Here is a 15,194-nt window from a genome sequence, read left to right on the forward strand (position 1 = left end):
CTGTGAAATTAAAACGTCAGGTTTTGTTGAATTGTGTGTTAGAATCTGTAAAAACTGAGTCTTACGGTGATTTAACGTTAGTTTATTTTCTACAAGCCATGAACTAAAGTCACGTACTGCACTATTTGAAACCGAGCCAATGTTGCACACAACATCCTTTATTACCAAGCTAGTGTCATCAGCAAACAGAAATATTTTAGAGTTACCCGTAATACTAGAGGGCGACATTGGCCCCTGGGGCACCCCCACCCCCCTCACTATAGACAGTGCCCCACATCACAGCCGTTATCACCATTGTGAATAATGACCTTTTGCTGCCTGTTGCTAAAGTAAGAGGTGAACCAATTGTGAGCTGCTCCCCATATTCCGAAATGGTCCAACTTCTTGCGCAATATTTTGTGATCAACACAATCAAATGCGTTACTTAAATCAAAAAGTACCGCAAGCGTTCGAAATTTTTTGTTTAGCCCATCCAGTACCTCACAGAGAAAAGAGAATATAGCATTTTCAGTTGTTAAACGACTTCTAAAGCCGAACTGTACATTTGATAGCAAATCGTATGATATAAAATGGCCAATTATCCTTACATACACAGCCTTTTCAATAACTTTTGCAAACACTGATGGCATAGAAATAGGTCTAAAATTATCTACATTAGCCCTTTCTCCCTTTTTATAAAGTGGCTTTACTACTGAGTACTTTAATCGCTCAGGAAACTGACCATTCCTAATCGAAAAATTACAAATATGGCTAATTACAGGGCTAACATGTGCAGCACAGTATTTAGTATTCTGCTAGACACTCCATCATAAACATGAGAGTCCTTAGTCTTCAGTGATTCAATTACTGACTCAATCTCCCCCTTGTCTGTATCACAGAGGACTATTTCAGACATCAATCTCGGAAAGGCATTTGCCAAGAAAGTTATATGATTTCCTGTAGAAACTAAATTTTTATTTAGTTCACCAGCAGTGCTCAGAAAATAATTCTTAATTACTGTACATATATCTGATTTATCAGTAACAGAAATATTTTTTACTGCGAACTGACTTTATATCGTCGGCCTTGTGCTGCTGACCAGACACTTCCTTCACAACTGACCATACGGTGTTAACTTTATCCTGTGAATTAGCTATTCTATTTGCATACCACATACTCTTTGCCTTCCTAATAACATTTTTAGCACCTTACAATACTATTTGTAATGGGCTACTGTAGCTTAATTGTGACTACTTCTAACATTTTGATATAATTCCCGCTTTGTTCTACATGATATCCTTATCCCATTAGTCAGCCACCCGGGCTGCCTATTACTACTAATACCCCGTTTAGAATGTTCCAATGGACAGCGACTCTCAAAGAGCATGAGAAATGTGTTATGGAAAGCATTGTATTTATCATCTATGTTATCGGCACTATAAACATCCTGCCACTCTTTTTCCTTGACAAGTTTTAAAAACTCTCTATTTCTGCTGGATTAACTTCCCTACATAGTTTGTAATTAAATATGGCATTGGTTTGAGTACAAAAGCCTTTTAGTGTTAAAATTTGTGCATCATGGTCTGAAAGGCCATTCACGCTTTTACTAACAGAATGCCCATCTAGTAATGAAGAATGAATAAAAATATTGTATATGACTGTGCTACTGTTCCCCTGAACCCTAGATGGAAAAAACACAGTTTGCATCAGATCATATGAATTTAGGAGATCCACCAACTTTTGGAGTCCAGGTCACGTCGGGCTGCTGTACTACGGCGGGCAAGAAGAGATCCACGACAACGTTAGGAGGTATCCCACAAATTATGTCATGATGTTAGATACTCGCTTGCAACTGCCGTCCGGCCGGCGATTATTTATGTCACATTCTACCTGGTCAAATAACGTTTGTCTGCGTATGTAACTACTTGACTAGAAAAGCAAAAAATTCCGTTGTTTTGTCCTAGATTAATGCAAGGAAGTTTTTAGGCAACTAGGGCGGTGCTACGTCTTATAACGCACTGTAAGCTTGAAAGAGTCCGGATACACCGTAGTTATGATTCCAGGCTGATACACCATTGTTATGATTCGAAGCTAAGCCATGCACTTACATACACTCCTGGAAATTGAAATAAGAACACCGTGAATTCATTGTCCCAGGAAGGGGAAACTTTATTGACACATTCCTGGGGTCAGATACATCACATGATCACACTGACAGAACCACAGGCACATAGACACAGGCAACAGAGCATGCACAATGTCGCCACTAGTACAGTGTATATCCACCTTTCGCAGCAATGCAGGCTGCTATTCTCCCATGGAGACGATCGTAGAGATGCTGGATGTAGTCCTGTGGAACGGCTTGCCATGTCATTTCCACCTGGCGCCTCAGTTGGACCAGCGTTCGTGCTGGACGTGCAGACCGCGTGAGACGACTCTTCATCCAGTCCCAAACATGCTCAATGGGGGACAGATCCGGAGATCTTGCTGGCCAGGGTAGTTGACTTACACCTTCTAGAGCACGTTGGGTGGCACGGGATACATGCGGACGTGCATTGTCCTGTTGGAACAGCAAGTTCCCTTGCCGGTCTAGGAATGGTAGAACGATGGGTTCGATGACGGTTTGGATGTACCGTGCACTATTCAGTGTCCCCTCGACGATCACCAGTGGTGTACGGCCAGTGTAGGAGATCGCTCCCCACACCATGATGCCGGGTGTTGGCCCTGTGTGCCTCGGTCGTATGCAGTCCTGATTGTGGCGCTCACCTGCACGGCGCCAAACACGCATACGACCATCATTGGCACCAAGGCAGAAGCGACTCTCATCGCTGAAGACGACACGTCTCCATTCGTCCCTCCATTCACGCCTGTCGCGACGCCACTGGAGGCGGGCTGCACGATGTTGGGGCGTGAGCGGAAGACGGCCTAACGGTGTGCGGGACCGTAGCCCAGCTTCATGGAGACGGTTGCGAATGGTCCTCGCCGATACCCCAGGAGCAACAGTGTCCCTAATTTGCTGGGAAGTGGCGGTGCGGTCCCCTACGGCACTGCGTAGGATCCTACGGTCTTGGCGTGCATCCGTGCGTCGCTGCGGTCCGGTCCCAGGTCGACGGGCACGTGCACCTTCCGCCGACCACTGGCGACAACATCGATGTACTGTGGAGACCTCACGCCCCACGTGTTGAGCAATTCGGCGGTACGTCCACCCGGCCTCCCGCATGCCCACTATACGCCCTCGCTCAAAGTCCGTCAACTGCACATACGGTTCACGTCCACGCTGTCGCGGCATGCTACCAGTGTTAAAGACTGCGATGGAGCTCCGTATGCCACGGCAAACTGGCTGACACTGACGGCGGCGGTGCACAAATGCTGCGCAGCTAGCGCCATTCGACGGCCAACACCGCGGTTCCTGGTGTGTCCGCTGTGCCGTGCGTGTGATCATTGCTTGTACAGCCCTCTCTCAGTGTCCGGAGCAAGTATGGTGGGTCTGACACACCGGTGTCAATGAGTTCTTTTTTCCATTTCCAGGAGTGTAACAGGCTGAGTGTACTGTGACACGGATCAGCGAGCGGCAAGGCATGTCATCTCCTGTTCGACCATGCTAAGTAAAGCGTTATGGTGCTCAGACCAAACTTCGGTATGAGGGCACATTTACTATCTGGAGACATATAGTGCTCAACCTGTGTCCATCCTTTTCTTTGGCGTCATTTGCACATTTTGGGTCCTTACATGGTGAACAGTAGCGCATTCCACATCCAGCAACATTATGTAGTCATCTGTGTTTTCTGTTACCAATGTATCACCACAACACAGGTGTGAAAGCATGGCTTCAATCTGTGTGTATCTTATTTTGTCTGTACTCCGTCATGTCTGCGCTCTGTACTTCCTAGACAAACGTAGAAAAACAGGGTTGCATTATTCATTTCGGGTGTGAACAACAACATAAAAGTGATCATTGTGTCAGAACAATGATGGCTATTACAGAACAAGGATTCATCTCAGGTCTGTGCCTGATCACCTTGCTTCTGCGGTATTCGAAGCGTTGTCGTGTAAGTACGGCAGAACCATGGTAACGAGTCATAAGTAAGTGCGTCAGAACCACGGTAAGGAGTCATAAGTAAGTGCGTCAGAACCACGGTAAGGAGTCATAAGTAAGTATGGCAGAGCCACGGTAACGAGCCATAAGTAAGTACGGCAGAACCGCGGTAACGAGCCATAAGTAAGTGCGGCAGAACCACGGTAAGGAGCCATAAGTAAGTGCGGCAGAACCACGGTAAGGAGCCATAACCGAGCATTCAGTGTCACAGCCGCAGCTTTACGACACAGTTAGGTTTCAACTTACGCAGAGTTGAGATACTTCTGGGCGATCGGCGCGAAGGGGTCCCTGTTCGTGAATATCTCCGGCAGTGCCGAGCGCATCGTGTAGTACATGTCCAGCTTCTGCTTGGTCTTCTCCAGCGAGAACTTGCAGCCGCGCAAGAACGTCAGGATCCACTGGTCGTCTGCGAAAACGTCACCATAGTGTGAAAAAACATATACTTTCCAGTTACGCAATGCAACTAAAATAGAATTTTAGATGGAATAGAAGCAATCAATAACAGTGAAACAATCGAAAAAACTAAATTTATTCATGTATACTCGTATTAGTGAAAAATGAAAGAAAAATCACATCTAATAACGTGATGCTTTACCCGTCAAGGCATCTGACAAACTGCGTAAAGAATGATTATTTAAAGTGTCGTTCTGTGGCCCGAGTGTGAAGCATGTACTCGGCATGAGACTCCTAGCGTCTTCAAAATTTTATCAGATTTACTGAAAACATATTCTCATTTTTAACACTAGACGGACCGAGGGGTGAAACTGGCCACTTTTTGAACTTTTCACTTCCTTTCTAAGCAAACCGTAAACTGGAATAAGTTGATGTATTGTGACTTCTCATTATTTGTATGAAATATTAACCACCGTTTTTTGGAGTGCCCTGTTTCTATTAGGTTGTGAAATATGAAGCTTACTACCTTGAAAGACGGTGGGGCAACTTCGGGCCCTCATAACATTTTTCTTTATTTTTTGGCTACTTCTTTGCAATACTGTTTATGAAATCACATCAGCTGTTGTGATATTCTTGTTCAAATATGCGCCAACAATGTCATTCAATTCAGCGCTGATTGTTGGTTAGTTGAAGCAAGGATTTAAGATATTATCTGTTATGACGGTATCTGATAGTCGTCACCGAAATCATGAGTTATGAATACAGGAAGTACCTAACAGACGTCTAAATACGAGAACAGTGGTTCCCAACCTTTCTGAAACAATTACCCCCAGTGCAATCAGATATGAATGATATTTAGTTTTTGTAGGAATTTTATTAAATCACAAATTAATGAATCAATGAGATAATTGGTACATCTTATTTCTAACAACCTTCCTTCATAGAATGATGAAGTGATTTTCAGTGCATCGTGAGGGCTACCTAAGAACTCCTCAGATAGGAAAGTTGACGATCTATGTTGAGAGTAGACACTTGTTATGCAACAGGCTTCATCTGCACCACTTCTCTACACTCGGACCCTGCACCCCAACTGAAAATCAACCAAATTAAAATGCGTGCTACAATAAGGCCTACTAATTGTAAATCACGTGATTGATGGAAGCCTTATTTCTGAAATGGCAACAATAGGGGAACTTCAGGCTGCCAATGCTTTGTGTCTGATCATTGCCATTAATAACAATAATAGTAACAATGCCCTGTAGGCACTACAGCAAGATAGTAGCCACTACGTAGTTATTATTGTATTGTGCTGTCAATTATTTCGTTTATTGTTAGGAAGTGAATAGTGAAGCAATTATGGTCTATTGTGGGAACTGTAAGGGGTAGTCAAATGAAAAAGAGACGGATGGAAAAAAAGTAAGTAAAATGTTTATTATTTCAAGGGTAGTCGCCATAATACACTTATCCCAATGTTAATACACACATCAAAAAAACTTTTGCATCACCCCAGTTCCCAGAACTCCTGAAGACAGACGTTGACTGTGGATATTGTATCACAGACACAGTCCGTTTGACTGTTCGGAGGTGTCACTAAGCGCGCCCAAAGATGTAAACAACTACGCATGAACAGGCCTATTAGACGGAGGGGGTCCTAAAGCCAATCACTTCCAGTCATTCCACCAGCAAGGAGGTACACAGCACGTGTTGTCTGTAGTTCAACCATGCCTAGACGGTCAATACCGCGGTTTGATCGCGTCCGCATTGTTACTTTGTGCCAGGAAAGGCTCCCAACAAGGGAAGCGTCCAGGCGTCTCGGAGTGATCCAAAGCGATGTTGTTCTGACATGGAGGAGATACGGAGAGACAGGAACTGTCGATGACATGCCTCGCTCAAACCGCCCAAGGGCTACTGCTGCCGTGGATGGCCGCTACCTACGGGTTATGGGTCGGAGGAACGCTGACAGCAACGAAACCATGCTGAATAATGCTTTTCGTGCAGCCATAGGACGTCGTGTTACGAATCAAACTGTGCACAATAGGCTGCATGATGCGCAACTTCATTCCCGACGTCCATGGCGAGGTCCATCTTTGCAACCACGACTCCATGCAGCGTGGTACAAATGGGCCCAACAACATGCCGAATGGACCGCTATACATTGATATCACGTTCTCTTTACCAATGAGTGTCGCATATGCCGTCAACCAGACAATCGTCGGAGACGTGTTTGGAGGCAACCCGATCAGGCTGAACGCCTTAGACACACTGTCCAGCGAGTGCAGCAAGGTGGAGGTTTCCAGCTGTTTTGGGGTGGCATTATGTGGGGCCGACGTACGCCGCTGGTGGTCATGGAAAGCGCCGTAACGACTTTACGATACGAGATTGCCATCCTCCGACCTATAATGCAACCGTATCGGCAGCATATTGGCGAGGCATTGGTCTTCAAGGACGACAATTCGCGCCCCCATCGTGCACATCTAGTGAATGACTTCCTTCAGGATAACCGCTCGACTAGAGTTGCCACCATGTTCTCCAGACGCGAATCTTATTGAAAATGCCTGGGATAGATTGAGAAGGGCTGTTTATGGACGACGTGTCTGACCAACCACTTTGAGGGATCTACACCGAATCGCCATTGAGGGTCCGCAGCTCGTGGTCGTGCGGTAGTGTTCTCGCTTCCCACGCCCGGGTTCCCGGGTTCGATTCCCGGCGGGGTCAGGGATTTTCTCTGCCTCGTGATGACTGGGTGTTGTGTGATGTCCTTTGGTTAGTTAGGTTTAAGCAGTTCTAAGTTCTAGGGGACTGATGGCCATAGCTGTTAAGTCCCATAGTGCTCAGAGCCATTTGAACCGCCATTGAGCAGTGGGACAATCTGGACCAACAGTGCCTTGATGAGCTTGTGGATAGTATGCCACGACGAATACAGGCATGCATCAGTGAAAGAGGAGATGCTACTGGGTATTACAGGTACCGATGTGTATAGCAATCTGGACCACCAACTCTGAAGGTCTCGCTGTGTGGTGGTACAACATGCAATATGTGGTTTTGATGAGCAATAAAAAGGGTGGAAATGATGTTTATGTTGATCTCTATTCCAATTTTCTTTACGGGTTCCGGAACTCTCGGAACCGAGGTGATGCAAAACTTTTTTTGATATATCCCACTGTGAGATAAGACAGTCAACGCCTTCGTGGGGAAACGTTTGCAGTTTCCTTCGGAACATGATTTTACCGAGGCGTGTACTTCAGAAGCGAATTAATGGTCACGAATGTCTTTCTTCAGTGCATATAATATATGGAAATTGTGTGTGGGGGGGAGGGGGATCAGGGTTGTACGGGGAATGTGTGAGAGCGTCCCAGCGAAACTGCAGCAGCGTAGTCCAAACAACAAGCACGCTAGCTCCGGAGAGGCCTGAGGGTCATTTTCTTTGATGCAGGGGCCGCTCGCTGCTCATTGAGTTCCGGGAACGAGGCACCACAATTAACGGACAGCGGCAGATGGGCACTTCACAAAAACTGAAGTTTCCCGTCAAGTTAATACACCCAGGAATGCTGACGGACAGCATAATTCCGTAGCAGGATAATGCCCGCCCACATGTTGCCGAGGTTGTTTCGACCAGCTGCAGAAGTTTCTCTGAGAGGCGCTTAAACATCCTTCATACAGTTCAGATTTCTCTCCATGCGATTCACATGTCTTTGAAGCCCGGAAAAAAGACATTCGTGGCCGTTGATTTGCTTCGGGCGAATAAGGGCACGCGTGGGTACAATCATGGCTCCGCAGGAAACTACAAACATTTTCCCATGAAGGCATTCATCACCTTGTCTCATAGACGTATGATGTTAAATGATAAACAGTTTACCTACATTTTGGTATCTGTTTCGTTTTCACTTGACAGCCTCTTATACCTTCATCACAGAGAAGGGATCTTCGTGAGATATTTATGCACACGATATTCACCTGTCTCATAGATGCATGGTACAGTATATGGGTGTAGTGGGTGTTCTATGTGTGGAAGATGTTCGTGTATTAGTTTCACAAGCTTAAACTCCAACAAATTTAATGCGTCAATGCACAGTATATCTCAATAATTCGATGTGAACGGGGCCAGGACAACCTTGAACTATTGAAAATCATACTATCGAAACTTACGTAGGAAAAGAAATAAAACGACTTTTATAAGAATAAACCACATGAAGAACGCTTGACTTACTATTTCTATTTTTTAAACTTCGAATTCTTTATAGTTTTTCGGTTGAAAGATTCTTCAGAGTATTTCTTTGAATAAAACTGTGCAAATTTAAGTTTGTTTCTTGGCCAGTCACGAACAATAACTTCCTCGAAAACATATTTAGATCAATTTTTTATTGTTTCTCCTTTGTGACGTCGTTTCAATGTCTCTGACGTATATTCAAAGACACAAATTTACTTTTCTTTGTTGCAGCAGTCTTTTTTAGGTGTACAAGCAAAACAGTCAACAAAGAAAACGAAACACAACACTATATTTTACCGTTAATGACAAACCTGAAAGACCACTTTCAACGGAATGCTTATATAAACTATTAAAAACTGCGTGAAACGTATGTATGATGTTGAATAGGTGTTGTGCCATCAAGGCTGAGGAAACGGTTCGAGGTTCAATATTTTTTTTTAGATATATCGAGACTCTAGTGTCTTTGAAAACAAAAAAATGTTATTTTTGGTAACTTATATAAACGGTATTTTTTTAAGAAATAATTATGGTAGTAATGATCTTTTAAAAATAATTTCCTTTCGTTGCTTGTTTTTACCTATCAGAAAGCTACATTTTACACATTAGGGGTAATTACCCCCGGGTTTGGAACTACTGTTCTAGAAGCACTGAGAAAAACAGAAGACAAACGCTCAGGCGAAGAATTTGAGTTTTGTGACAGTAATCGGGACAATGAAGAAAGTGTGGTAGTTACAGTGTCTGCAGATGAAGAAAGTGAGTCGTGCAACGAAGGTGAAGATATAAACATAGTACAGGGTAGGGAAAAATGAAGTTCCTACATCCAACATGCCCTCTGATGATCCAATTCCTAGCTCTATAAGGTCAACAACTCGGACAAGAGTTGCTTCCCCCCCTCCTCCTCCCCCGGAAGCCAGTCAAAAACTGTTACTGGGAAACAAAAACTTACTGAGGAAAAAGAAACAGCAAAAGATGGGACTCTGTGTGAAATTCTGGATTCTAATACAGGTCAGTAATATTTTTGCTCTTTGTGTAGAGTTTTAGATTGTAAAATTAGAATAAAAACTAACGATAAAAAGCTTGCATAATAAATAGCAAAAATAATGACTTAATATGCTATTGTACAGCGAATAAAAGAACAGATATACTCATATAATATCAGTACATTATACGTTATAAAAAGTACAGTCATTTTTCATGTTTTCAGGTCTCCTGCAAAGTCATAACATTTTGCAAGATAGCACAAGACGCACATCATACACTAAAAGGAAAATTCAAAGAGGCAAACTTCTTATTGGATGGTGGTTAGTTTTCAGTACTTCCATAATGCGCCACATCAAACACTGCACTGGAGCTGACGCTCGTCGTCGAGCACAAGACGATTCTTGGGCAACAAACACTGAAGAGCGGAATGCTTTTGTCGCCATACCGTGTGCAAGAGGAGCGTATGGGGCAAAGAATTTTCCTCTCAAAAGTTGTTGGTCAACAGTATCGGGTCCTCAGTTTCTCAGAGAAACTATGGGGTGAAACAGAGTTATCGAAGTTACCGAGTAGACTAGCTCTGAACGCCTAAAAACTGAGAAATTTGACCTTGTCGCAAGTATTTGGAATGCTTACCTAGAAAACTGTGCGCCATGCTATAGAGCAGAACCTTATATTGTAAATGATGAACAACTTTTGCCGTCCAAAACAAGATACCCATTCATACAACAAATTGCAAGCTGGCCCGACAAGTTTCGTATAAAATTCTGGTTACTTTTACGTGTTTCTAGTAAATACGTACTTAGTGGATATCCATACAATGGTGCTGAATCCCCCCCCTCCCCCCCGCCCTTGCAAGCAGATTAAGGGGTTGGTGAAAAGTTTGTTATTAGGTTTGTAGAACTATACTTAGGGAAAAGTTTTAATGTCACTACTGACAGTTACTTATGTCGCTAAGCCCTGCAAACCGTCTGAACTTTAGTGGGTACTTTGAACCGTGACTGAAGAGAGGTGCCTTTTACTGCAAAGAAAGGAAAACCACCACTCCGCTCGACTATTGTGTATAAAAACCTAACAGTTCATCAAAGAAAAACAAATAAGAATATTTTGTTATTGAGTTCACTTCACTCTCATGTATCTCTGTCCGAAAGTCAGAAGAAGACTCATAAAGCAGTGCAATTATACAATGAAACAAATTTGGCGGTTGACTTTGCGGATCAACTGGCTGGGATGTTCTTTACAAAAGCCGGTACAAGACGTTGGACATTGCATATATTTTACAATATTCTTGATTTGGCTGCCAGAAACTCCTGGGTTTTGTATGAAAATGCCTCTAAGCACTATGGGACCTAACATCCGATGTCATCAGTCCCCTAGACTTAGAACTACTTAAACCTAACCAACCTAAGGACATCACACACATCCAAGCCAGAGGCAGGATTCGAACCTGCAACCATAGCAGCCGCGTAGTTCCGGACTGAAGCGTCTAGAACCGCTCGGTCACAGCGGCTGGCGGTTTTGTATAATGGAGTGTCTGGTAAACGACATAACAGACAGAAGTATGTTTCTGACTTGTGCGAAGAGCTTCGAGCGCAGTATGTACAGTATCAGCAAGACACGAAAGATGGACCAAGGAGGGCAACATAGAGAGAGAAGTTTTAAATGCGTACCTCAAGCAAAGAAAACCATACTGCTACTGTTTGTTCAGGTTGTGTGAAAGCGGTATGCTGCAAATTTGAGAACAGGAAACTAGTGTCGTGCGAGAAATGGAGCAGTAAAAGGCAGTATAAGCAATAAACAAGCACGGAGCCAGTTTGACCTACCGGTGCTTATGGGCAGTAGCCTGTATGCCATCTTTCTAGTGATAAAACGTAGTCTGCTACCGCGTGATGTAGTGTAGTGAAAAGACAAGAGAGTCTCATATTGAAGGACGGCAGTTCGCTCCTGTGTAGGTACCAGCCGGTTTGACTGGTGCGAATCGTTACGTTTAAGCCGCGCGTTAATTTGGAATAGGCATATGAAATAGAAGGGCTGTTTTTGCAAAGTCCTAAGAGTTGAGTGTGGATTAAGACTCTACACTGCAGATAAATGCAAGGTTTTAGGAAGTAGAGTAACTTTTAACTACAGAAGCTTTTAGATGAAACGGCTTTTACAGATCTTGGTCATCACAGTTATATTCAAGTAAGTGACCATACTGAAATACATATCTTTATATTGTCAGACTGATTCTAAAATACCCTAATGAGCCAAAATATTATGAAAATGTCCTTCGTAACGTGCTGGTGCACCTTTGGAACGCTATACTACTGCGATCCTCTTTGGTATGGCTTCTACACTGAAGCGTCAAAGAAACTGCTAGAGGCATCCGCATTCAAATACAGAGATACGTAAACAAGCAGAATACGGCACTGTCGTCGGCAACGTCTATGTAAGACAACAAATGTCTGGCGCAATTATTAGAACGGTTACTGCTGCTACAACGGCAGGTTATCAAGATTCAACTGAGTTTGAACATGGTGTTTTAGTCGACGCACGAGCGATGGAACACAGCATCTCCGAGGTAGCAATGAGGTGGGGATTTTCCTGTACGATCATTTCACGAGAGTACCGTGAATATCAGGAACCCGGTAAAACATCAGTTCACCGACATCGCTGTGGCCGGAACCAGATACTACAAGAGAACCGTTCAACGTGACAGAAGTGCAGCCCTTCTGAAAATTCTTCCAGACTTCAGTGCTGGATCATTAAGAAGTGTCAGCGAGTGAACGATTCAGTGAAATATTATCGGTATGGGCTTTCGGAGACGAACGCCGACTCGTGTACCCTTGATGATTGCACGACACAAAGCTTTATGCCTCGCCTGGGCCCGTCAACACCGACATTCGACTATTGATGACTGGAAACATATTGCCTAGTCGGACGAGTCTCGTTTCAAATTTTATCTAGCGGATGGACGTGTACCGATCTGAAGAGAACCTCATGACTCCATGGACCTTACGTGTCAGCAGGGGCTGTTCAAGGTGATGGAGGCTCTGTCATGGTGTGGGGTGTGTGCAGTTAGAGTGATATGGGACTCTGATACGTCTAGATACGACTCTGACAGGTGACACGTACGTAAGCATCCTGTGTGATCACCTGCTTTAATTCATGTCCATTGCGCATTCCGACAGACTTGGGCAATTCCAGCAGGACAATGCGACATCCCACACGTCCAGAATGCCACAGAGTGGCCCCAGCTCCACTCTTCTGAGTTTAAACACTTCCGCTGGCCACCAAAGTCCCAGACTTGCAAATTATTGACCATATATACCATGCCTTGCAACGTGCTGTTCAGAAGATATCTACATACCCTCGTACTCTTATGGATTTATGGACAGCCCTGATGTCAGTTCCCTCCAGCACTGCTTCATACATTAGTCGAGTCCGTGCCACGTCGTGCTTCAGCACTTCTGCGTGCTCGCGGGGGCCCTTCACGATATTAGTCAGGTGTACCAGTTTCTTTGACTCTTCAGTGTATAATTTCTTGATAGGTTTCCAGAACTCACATAATTCCTAAACTCACGGGCTAATTGTTAGTGGGCGTGCAAGTGACAACTGATAACAACCCAGATGTGTTCCTTGTGGTTCGATTCAGGTGAATTTTGTGGCGAAGATATCAACATGAGTTGACTGTCAATCTTCTAAAACCACCGCAGCACGATTCTGGCCTTATACCAAAGTCATTTGTACTGCTGCAAGATGCTATCACCACTGGGAAAGACATCAAGAGTGAAGCCACTGCAGGAGGCCCGAAATAATGTCCACGTAGACGACAGTTGTGAAGGTGCCTTCGATTTCTACCAGACGTCGTTTGGAAGCCGATTTGAATGTTCCCCCATAGTATGATATTGGTTCCACCGGCCTGGTGCTGTGCTGTATGTTTCGAGTACGCAGACACGACCATAGACGTGTTGTAACGGGAAACGTATATGCCAGACCGGACGACACGTTTTAATTGATTCGCTGATCCTGTGCTTGTTGCAGTCGTAACTAACGATATCGTTGGATCGACATGGGAACACGTAGGTGTCATGTTGCAGAGCTCCATGCTCCACCACGAACGCTGAACCGCCTGCTCCGAACCGTTTGAGCTTGGACGGACTTTGTACTCCGTCGTCACATCTGTCACAGATCGCCGCCTATTCTGCTTTACAGAGCGGAGAAGCGCACTTTCTGTGATGAGACAGGGACGTCCAAAAGCTGGTCACCAACTCTTGGTTCCACCGTCGTTCAACTACTTTCCGTACGTGCTTACTACAGCAATGCGCAACAGTCGATTGGCTTCCCCATATCCCATAATCTCGTTCTTATGTTCTGGGAAGCAAAAATCTGTCGCTCCTAAAACTCACTTGCGTGAGTGGATTTCCCGGCTTGCACCCTGTATCGACTCTAGAATAATTCCGTTCGTCTTTAATTCGTTTCCAAATTTTCTTACCGCGTCGTGTGCCACCAGGATGCATTGAAAGTCGCGGTGAACAATGGTCACAAGGTTTTCGCGTGTCAGTGTACGTACGTCAACTTCTCAGTCGGGTACAGGTGAAAATGTGTACCCCGACCTTGACTCGAATCCGGGATCTCCTGGTTACATGGCAGACGTTCTATCCATCTGAGCCACCGAGGACACAGAGCATAGAGCGACTGCAGGGACTATCTCGCGCACGCCTCCCTCGAGACCCACCTTCTCACCTTATATGTCCCTACTCAACACACTCATTACTCGTAAAAGACATTCTTACAAAGTCTCGTGCCGGCCGATGTGGCCGAGCGGTTCTAGGCGCTTCAGTCTGGAACCGTGCGACCGCTACGGTCGCAGGTTCGAATTCTGCCTCGGGCATGGATGTGTGTGATGTCCTTAGGTTAGTTAGGTTTAAATAGTTATAAGTTCTAGGGGACTGATGACCTCAGCTATTAAGTCCCATAAGGCTCAGAGCCATTTTTGACCCAAGTCCCGTAAGAGTTCGGGTAATACGTGTGCATCTGCACAGAAGAGGAAGATCATGGCCGGTACTGCCAGAACTATATACTTACATGGATATGGTGTCTGTTCTTTCGGACATGTCCGCAAGAACAGACACCATATCCATATAAGTATAGTTCTATATTTAGCTCCGTTACTGATGGATAGCATGTAGATACCGACAGCGGAACTACGAGGTGCATTCAAGTTCTAAGGCCTCCGATTTTTTTTCTCCGGACTGGAAAGAGATAGAAACATGCACATTGTTTTAAAATGAGACCGCATTCATTGTCAATACGTCCCAGAGATGGCAGCACCGTACGGCAGATGGAATTTTACCACCAGCGGCGAGAATAAGAACTGTTTTAAATACTTAAAATGGCGACGTGTTCCTTACTTGAACAGCGTGCAATCATTCGTTTTCTGAATTTGTGTGGTTGAAACGAATTCAAATTCATCGACAGTTGAAGGAGACATGTAGTGATGGAGTTATGGATGTGTCAAAAGTGCGTTCGTGGGTGCGACAGTTTAATGAAGGCAGAACA

At 44.5% G+C, this 15,194-nt stretch overlaps 1 protein-coding gene across 1 annotated transcript in view; it reads right to left on the minus strand.

The window, feature by feature from the left end:
* LOC126101009 (retinol-binding protein pinta-like) overlaps positions 1 to 15,194 on the minus strand; it is an 84,621-nt gene that overhangs the window by 49,887 nt on the left and 19,540 nt on the right. The window contains exon 3 of the mRNA XM_049911675.1: positions 4,322 to 4,481. Coding sequence (XP_049767632.1) covers positions 4,322 to 4,481 — 160 coding nt within the window. The remainder of the gene's footprint in view (positions 1 to 4,321; positions 4,482 to 15,194) is intronic.

Source organism: Schistocerca cancellata, chromosome 9 (assembly GCF_023864275.1).
Source record: "Schistocerca cancellata isolate TAMUIC-IGC-003103 chromosome 9, iqSchCanc2.1, whole genome shotgun sequence".
Lineage (NCBI taxonomy): Eukaryota > Metazoa > Arthropoda > Insecta > Orthoptera > Acrididae > Schistocerca > Schistocerca cancellata.